The sequence below is a fragment of the Lethenteron reissneri genome, chromosome 35 (genome assembly GCF_015708825.2).
Source record: "Lethenteron reissneri isolate LAM-NWPU_2019-01 chromosome 35, ASM1570882v1, whole genome shotgun sequence".
NCBI classification, from domain to species: Eukaryota; Metazoa; Chordata; class Hyperoartia; order Petromyzontiformes; family Petromyzontidae; genus Lethenteron; species Lethenteron reissneri.
The window spans coordinates 13471892-13480215 of record NC_083813.1 but is presented as its reverse complement, the minus strand read 5'-3'; the positions used below and the strand labels follow the sequence as shown (position 1 = coordinate 13480215).

Sequence of the window (8324 nt, the reverse complement as noted above, 5' to 3'; positions counted from 1 at the left end):
CACGTCACGTGACTCGCACGTGACTGGAGGGTAGGAAACGAGGGGCGGGGCCCCCCGGAGTGAGGGGGGGGGCTGCAGGGCGCGGGGGGAGGAGGCAGCGGGGAGACGACGACGACGAGTTGGAGGAGGAGGAGGCGACGTTCCGGCTGGACCCCACTGCAGGTGAGAGGGTGCCGCTGTCTGTCTCTCCTGCTCTTCGGTCAATCGCCCCGACCCGCGTCCCTGCAGCTCCCCAGGGGTCAACCCTTCGGGGTCTCCATCCCCGCAGAGCGCTCCCGGCGCTGCCCACGGGCGGCGCGGAACTCGAGCGCCTGGTGATGGTGGTGGTGGTGGTTGTGGTGGTGGTGGTGGTTGTGGTGGTGGTGGTTGTGGTGATTGTGGTGGTTGTGGTGGTGGTGGTGGTGGTTGTGGTGGTGGTGGTGGTGGTTGTGGTGGTGGTGGTGGTTGTGGTGGTGGTGATTGTGATTGTGGTGGTTGTGGTGGTGGTGGTGGTTGTGGTGGTGGTGGTGGTTGTGGTGATTGTGGTGGTGGTGGTTGTGGTGGTGGTGGTTGTGGTGGTTGTGGTGGTGGTGGTTGTGGTTGTGGTGGTGGTGGTTGTGGTGGTGGTCGTGGTGGTTGTGGTGGTGGTGATTTTGGTGGTGATGGTGGTGGTGATTGTGGTGGTGGTGGTGGTAGTAGTGATGGTGGTGGTTGTGGTGGTCGTGGTGGTTGTGCTGGTGGTGGTTGTGGTGGTGGTGGTAGTAGTGATGGTGGTAGTAGTGATGGTGGTGATTGTGGTGGTGGTTGTGGTGGTGGTGGTTGTGGTGGTGGTCGTGGTGATTGTGGTGGTGGTGGTTGTGTTGTTGTTGGTTGTGGTGATTTTGGTGGTGGTGGTGGTGGTTGTGGTGGTGGTAGTAGTGATGGTGGTAGTAGTGGTGGTTGTGGTGGTGGTGGTAGTAGTGATGGTGGTGATTGTGGTGGTGGTGGTTGTGGTGGTGGTGGTTGTGGTGGTAGTAGTGATGGTGGTGGTGATTGTGGTGGTGATTGTGGTGGTGGTGATTGGTGGTGGTTGTGGTGGTGATTGTGGTGGTGGTGGTTGTGGTGGTGGTGATTGTGATTGTGGTGGTGGTGATTGTGGTGGTGGTGATTGTGGTTGTGGTGGTGATGGTGGTGGTGATGGTGGTGATTGTGGTGGTGATGGTGATGATTGTGGTGGTGATGGTGGTGATTGATGGTGGTGATGGTGGTGATTGATGGTGGTGATGGTGGTGATTGTGGTGATTGATGGTGGTGATGGTGGGGATTATTGTGATGATGGTGGTGGTGATGGTGGTGATTGTGGATTACTGTGATGATGGTGGTGTCGACCCCGCTGGACTCTTGGCGCTCACGATGATGGTGGTGATGAAGTGGCCGTGGTCACGGCGGTGCTAGCGGTGCTGGTGGTTGTGGTCGGAGTGGTTCTTCTGATGATTATGGTAGTTGATGATCGATGGTGGTTGCGACAGTAACGTTTTTATCGTGGTTATGGTGGTGACGATGGGATGGTGAGGGTTGGTGGTCGCAATCGGTGTTTTGTTATTATTTTGGTGATGGTGCCCATAACGCCGGCACGGGTAGTGATGGGGGGCTGTGGGTAAGTGGCGATGTGCTGCTGCTGCTGCTGCTGCGGTGTTAGCCGCATGCCGCCGCTCTCTCCTCCTGGTGTCCTTCCCGTGCGGGAGCAAACACCCGCAGGGCGGAGGTCGCGGGCTTGCATTGCTGCTGCTGCTGCTCCTGACGGCGCAGTACACACGCAGCGTACACGTGACAATACACACACAGTACACACACAGTACACACACAATACACACGCAGCGTACACGTGACAATACACAGTACACACACAGTACACACGCAGCGTACACGTGACAATACACACAGTACACACACAGTACACACACAGTACACACGCAGCGTACATGTGACAATACACACACAGTACACACGCAGCGTACACGTGACAATACACACGCAGCGTACACGTGACAATACGCAAAGTACACACACACAGTACACACACACAGTACACACACACAGTACACATCCACAGTACACACACAGTACACACACGCAGTACATTATTTGGTGATACTGCTTCACTCTGCGCCGTGACGGGTGCAGTGAGGCAGGGACCGGGCACTGACCCCAGCAGCGCCCAACAGCTGGGCCCTGCGGGTTGCTGCTGTTGTTGTTGTTGTTGCTGTTGTTGCTGTTGTTGTTGCTGCGCCGCCTTCTTCAGTGACAGCGCTCTGGGGTTCACACGCGCCCGAGTCCGCTGTTACCGCGAACCGGCAGAGCCCCGGCGAGTCTCAGGAATCTCGCTCAGGAGGTCTCTCCCCGCTCCCTTGATATGTCTGGCCATGAATTCCATTCAGGCAGTGTGGAGTTTGTATGTTCTCTCCCTGTTCTATCGACTCGAGAGTGTGAATTAGTAAGAGCGAGAGTGAGTGTGTGGAGCTTGCATTCCACATTGCTGTGTTGAACCGACCTGGCCTGTCGCTCCATACGAAGCTTCTGGTCTTTTCGGCCACAGTTTATGCCCTCTCTTCTCTATACCTGCGAAACGTGGATCTCAATGTAGGAACATTTGCGCCGTTTAGAAACATTTCGGCTGACCTGCCTACAAACCATTCTGGGTTTAACGGGACTCGATTGTGTGAGGAGCTCACACATCCTTGGATGCTTTGAACACAGTCGTATCAGTGAGCTCCTTCGGCAGGTGAGGTTGAATTGGTTGGGTCATGTTGCCTCCCATGACCATGGAGGGCGCTGCTACTGGGCAGTTCGCGGCAGTCACCCAACAACAGCAGAGGTGCGACGCTCACAACAATAAGGGGAGCGCCGGGTGTATAAAATGCAGCAAGTTTGCACAGTAGGGAGCACAGGTGGTACATCTGCCGGTCATCTCAGCCAACCTGTCAGCGAGCCTTCGACATTGCATGTGGTCTCAAAGTACACCTAGCCTGGCACAAGCGTTGGGGTGATGTCACTGCCACTTAGTGGCGAATGGCATCTGTTGTTGTTGGAGTTTGTATGTCCTCCCCCTGTTATGTTTGTGTTTCATCCTCCCATTGCTAAAGACACACACAGTGTAACCCTATTGGTCAAACATCCTAATGCTGAAATATCTGCAAATTACTCAATTGGGATTTCACGTAGCAGCAAAATCACCCCCTCCTGCGAGAACTTGCCAGGGCCCACCGAGTCTTGAGGCTTTCCTGGTTAAAATGCAGAATCATTCTAATTAATGACAGTTTGGCTTCCTACAGAATGAAAACAATCAGAGAAAGCCCACCACTCATTCTAGTATTTGACACTCAAATTTCTGCAAAGATGGATTCAAGGATCCGAGCCGAACTGTTATGCCCTGGCCACCTGGAAGCCCCAGCCGCTGGGTATGATGACAGCTGGGGGGAGGGGGGGCCTGCGGCGTGTGTGCTGGGGGGGGGGCCTGCGGCGTGTGTGCTGGGGGGGGGGGGGCCTGCGGCGTGTGTGCTGGGGGGCTGGCGAGACGCTGCTGGGCGGGGTGGGGTGGGGTGGTTGAGTGATGGTGGTTGCGGTTGAGTGAAGATGGCTGTGGTTGAGTTATGGTGGTTGTGGTTAAATGGAGATGGTTGTGCTGTGAGCTCTGAGTTACCAGTGAGGTGTGGCGCGTGCTGGGTGTGAGGAGTCGTGTTGTGGTCTAGAAGCCACTGCTGGTGGGTTATGGTGTGGTGTGGGCTCTGAGCCACCGGTGGGGTGTGGTGGTGGTGGTGGTGTGTGCTCTGAGCCACCGGTGGGGCGTGGTGGTGGTGTGGGCTCTGAGCCACCGGTGCGGCGTGGGGGTGGTGGTGTGGGCTCTGAGCCACCGGTGGGGCGTGGTGGTGGTGTGGGCTCTGAGCCACCGGTGCGGCGTGGTGGTGGTGGTGTGGGCTCTGAGCCACCGGTGCGGCGTGGTGGTGGTGGTGTGGGCTCTGAGCCACAGGTGCGGCGTGGTGGTGGTGTGGGCTCTGAGCCACAGATGGGGCGTGGTGGTGGGGTGGTATGTGCTGCTCCCCTACCCCCTGCGCACATCCTTATCTCGAGCAGCCGCTGCTTCCTCGGTTTCTCGTCCGGGGCCTCGTGACTTCCTGCCACGGGCGCTTGCGCGTCTCGCTTCCTCTTGGGCGGGAGTGATTCACTCTCCAAGATGAGGAGAGAGAGCGGGGAGAGAATGCCTGGGGGAGAGCGGGGAGAGAGGAAAACGCATGCTTCACTCCCCGTGGTTGAGTGGGATTTGGCGTAGGGTCGTGAGGTCGTGAAGGAGAGGGCGTTCCCTTTGATGTGGGGGCCTCAGCACGGACCTGACCCCTGCTGCTCGTTTGAGGTCCCTGTCCCCTCGTGCCCTCCCTCCCCGTGCCACAGTCTGAGCACTGCATTTCTCTGGGCCTGAAGAGGCCCACTACACGCCTCTCAGCCCAAACACTCGCCGTGTGGAGGTGTTCACCGTTTACCTGCGCTCCCTGGCGAGGGTGCCGAGTGTCCAGGCAGTGGTGTGGTTGTTGAGTGTCCAGGCAGTGCAGCTGCACAGAGGACCCTGTGCTCAGGTGCCAGCCTACGATAAGCGGGGAGAAATTGGACATTGGAGGCCCCATTTCATTTCTGGCACCAGGGCCCGTGCCAACCATGCTCCACCACTGAGACCCATAGACTTACATAGAGATCCACAGACTCACAAAGGGAACCCATACACCCGCAAAGACACCCAGTCCATGATTGACTTACAACATGTCTCTACAAAACAAATACACCCGCTCATGTGAGTGAGTGGCAGTGTCTCTGGTGAGGTGTGTAAACATGAAGAGTGAGGAAACAAAGGCGGGACATGGTGCTGGCCACCCACACCCGGCCTTCATAGGTGCTCGCTAACAGCACTTGCTGCAACAGTCCGTAAAAGCTATACGGGGGGATCTTTGTGGCTCTGTGTTTGGGTAGTTTTGTGTATGTGCGACTGTGTAGGTGGCTGTAAGTCGTTTAGTATGCGTGCCCGTGTGATTGCGTAAGTGGTTTTATGTGGCTGTGTGCGTGTGAGCGGAAAGACGATCACTCTCTCGCTCTCTCTCCCTGTGCCCCGAGAGTGGGGGCACGGCGATGAATGGGGGGGGGGGGGCGGCCGTGGGACCCGCGCCTTGAGCCGTCACCTCCGGCGCTCCTCGTTTGCATCTGAAAGCCTCCGGGCGCCTCGAGGAGTTTCCCGCTCGCCCGGCCCGTCGTGTGGCTCCTCTCGGGCCTGCCCGGTCCCCGCCACGACTCTGCCGAGATGAGCGTCTCCACACGGGCGATGCAGGCCTTGCCGTCCTGGCCCTCGGGCCCTTTCGATTCGCTGCTCGCCCTTCCAGTGACCACCGGGCAGTTGAGCCGGTCCTGGAGTCGGGCGGCCACGCAATACGCCTGAATTGGTTTTCGGTGCGGAGCTGATATTGGGCCGAACGTGCGATGGCCGCAATTTAGGAGGAGATTGCTGGGCACCTCAGGGCACCATTGCCCGGTGGTGGCGGAGTCCTCTCCCGGTGCCCACCGCTGCTGGGTGCGAGCCACAACCAATGTCGGCAGTGTCCAGCAGTTGCCCCCACCCAGCCAACCAACAAATCAACCACCCACCCACTCAACCACACACATAACCACCCACCCTGTGGTAGTGGTGGTGGCAATGCTGGTGGCAGTAATTAATGGCTGTTCACCACAGCGGTGGTGTTGGTGAATGCAGCAGTGATGGTAAAGGCAGTGATGATGGCAGTGGTCGTGATGCTGGTGGTAGTGGTGGTGCTGGTGGTGGTGGCAGTTCATTGTTATGGTGGTGGTGCCCACGGTCGCGGTGGTAGTTGCGGTATAGGTGGTAGTGGTGATAGTTTGCCGTAGTGGCGGCAAGCGGCTCCCCGGTGCAGGCGGCGCGTGCCGCTCGGTGATTAGGCGGCTTGCTGTTGCCAAGGTAACGAGCTGCTGCTGCTGCTGCACCAGTGGGAGGGTTCACGTGGAAACGCGGAAACTGGGTGGAGCGGCGGCCGCTGTGGCCTCCACACGGTCGCTCCGGCAACGACGTGGCCTGCCGCCTGTGAGCCCGGCATCGCCAACATCGTCCTCATCATCACGATCATCACATTGTCACCTCGATCATCGACATCGACGTGGTCACGATTATCATCGTCGGTATCGACATCGCCGTAATGTTCACAATCATCGGCGGCACCTTCATCATCATCGCCACCATCGCCACCACTACCGCCATCCGCGTGCGTGCGGAGCACAATGCCTGTAGCAGCAATCTCGCTGTGGCGCTCACTGGGTGCTGTGTGACCGTGCCGCCTGTGTCTCTGCCTCCGCTTGTGTCCGCACTCCCCTCAACGATCATGCGCGTGTGGGTGTGGTGTGGGCATCTGTTTTTGTGCGTGTGCATGTGCTGTGTGTTTGCACGGTTGCGCGCGTGTGTGTGTATGCACGCACGTGTGGGTATGTGCACGTGGCTGCATGTGCAGCTGTAGCCTGCCTGTCTAGACGCGTGCGTATGTGTTGTTGAGACGGTGTGGCTGTAGCCGTGTGTGTACACGTGTGTATCCACGCAGCCGGACGCTGTGCGTGTCGTTGGGCCGCTGTGGCCTCGTCAGTATGCGGAAGTGCGGCCCGCACTGTCTGGGCCTCGCGTCCTTTGAAGCTCGTTACAAAACTGAACCTCCACCACCACCGGTCCTGTCGCAGCGCATGCCATCCCAGCGCGACCGCGAGACGCAGAACCCTGAAGACGCAGCACGCGCGTGAATGAGCTACGCCGCGTCCCCGCGTCTCTACGATTGGAGGCGACCTGTTTTTGTCCGTCGCCAATTTCACGCATTTGTGAAAGTTTATGCGCGGCTGCTGCTGTTGCTGCTGCATCTCAGTCACACTTAAAGAATTCCAGGTGTGAGAGTTGGAGGCGTTGGGCGGGGATGGAGGACGCGCCGCGGAGTGATGTGCGGCGCGATAAGTAAAACTGTGTCATCATTCCCCTCCTCCTCCTCTTCCTCCTCTTCCTCCTCCTCGGCAGGGGCCAAGGCATCGAGGTCCTCCGCGTGACTTCGCCGCCCCCTCGTCGCTCTCCTCACTCCAGCGCCACCCCCACTCCGGGTCCCCGCCTCCCGGCCCCCCGGCTTCTCTCTCTCTCTCTCTGTCCGTTTCACTGTGACTCCCTCTTTTTTCCGTTTCCCTCTTTGTCTCTCTGTCATTGTCTCGTTCTCTCTGCCTCTTCGGCTTTCTCTCTGTCTTCTCCCTCGATCTTTTTCCCGCCACCCCTCAATTTTCGCCTCGCTCCCTCTCTGTCTCTGTAGTTCTGTCTCTCTGTCGCCCTCTGTCCATCTTTCTGCCCGCCGGCCTGGCTGCGTCGCCGTGGCGATGCCTCCCCCGCAGGACGTGGTGAAGGTCGCCATCCAGTACCTCGACCAGTTCCCGCTCTTCATCGAGATCGACCAGGTGACGCGCCCGCACGGCGCGGCGCGGTGCATCGGACGAGATGAGATGCGCAATGGTCGTGACGTCCGTTCGGAAATGCATCGGTTTCCTGTTTTTAAAACATTATTTCCTGACAACATAGTTGTGACGTGACATTAAAAATGTAATGATTCAGTTTAAAATTAGTGGCTCAGCCACCCATTAAACACGCTCGTATTCTTGCTCCAACTCGACGTAACCCCACGCAACGATAGCATTCGGGCTGCCGGTCCGTCGTGCGACCGAGAGTGTGCGTGTTCCGAGCGTCGTGGGAATGTAACGTCGCCGCGGTTGGAAGGCCGTTTGGCCGCTTGCCTCGAGTGAGCCGTAGGTGGAGATCTGAAGCGAACTCGGCTCTTACCGGGAGGCCAGTGGAGCGTAAAAACATGACGACGCTCAACTCCCGCGCAACGGGAAGCCAAACTCGCGACTACCGCTGGCGCCCAGGAGAGTCGCGTCGTCAGGGCGTGCCGCGGAACGCAATTCAGTGGCGACCGCAGTGAGCGGCTCCACGGCGCAGGAGTGAAGCTCGTAGTGTGGGCACGGCGAGGCCTTCGGCGGCGAACGCCAGCGGCGTGCCAGAGACCACGAGGTCGGTGGCCCTGATGCCGGCTTGGAGACGCCACGGTTTAGTCACTCGGCGACAACAACAATGACGACGACGACGGGTGCCGGCCGGCGGTCGGGGTTAGTGACGGAATGGCAGCCCAAGGCGGGAGATGATTATGTCCGCTGACGTGGATGGAGCGGGGAGGGCGAACCGGATGGATCGTTACGTCGCAAGACCGTCGTGAGAGATGGTGTCTTGGGGAGATCTTCAACCAGCA

The 8324-nt window shown here is 58.6% G+C and overlaps 1 protein-coding gene across 5 annotated transcripts in view; it reads left to right on the top strand.

Annotated features, from left to right (window-relative positions):
- The first annotated feature begins 22 nt into the window (after positions 1-22).
- LOC133350978 (engulfment and cell motility protein 1-like) overlaps positions 23-8324 on the top strand; it is a 37105-nt gene continuing 28803 nt past the window's right edge. For all 5 annotated transcript variants that reach the window (XM_061565848.1, XM_061565845.1, XM_061565847.1 and 2 more), the window contains exons 1-2: positions 23-162; positions 7058-7479. In XM_061565848.1, the coding sequence (XP_061421832.1) occupies positions 7402-7479 (78 nt within the window). In that variant the 5' untranslated portion in view covers positions 23-162; positions 7058-7401. The remainder of the gene's footprint in view (positions 163-7057; positions 7480-8324) is intronic.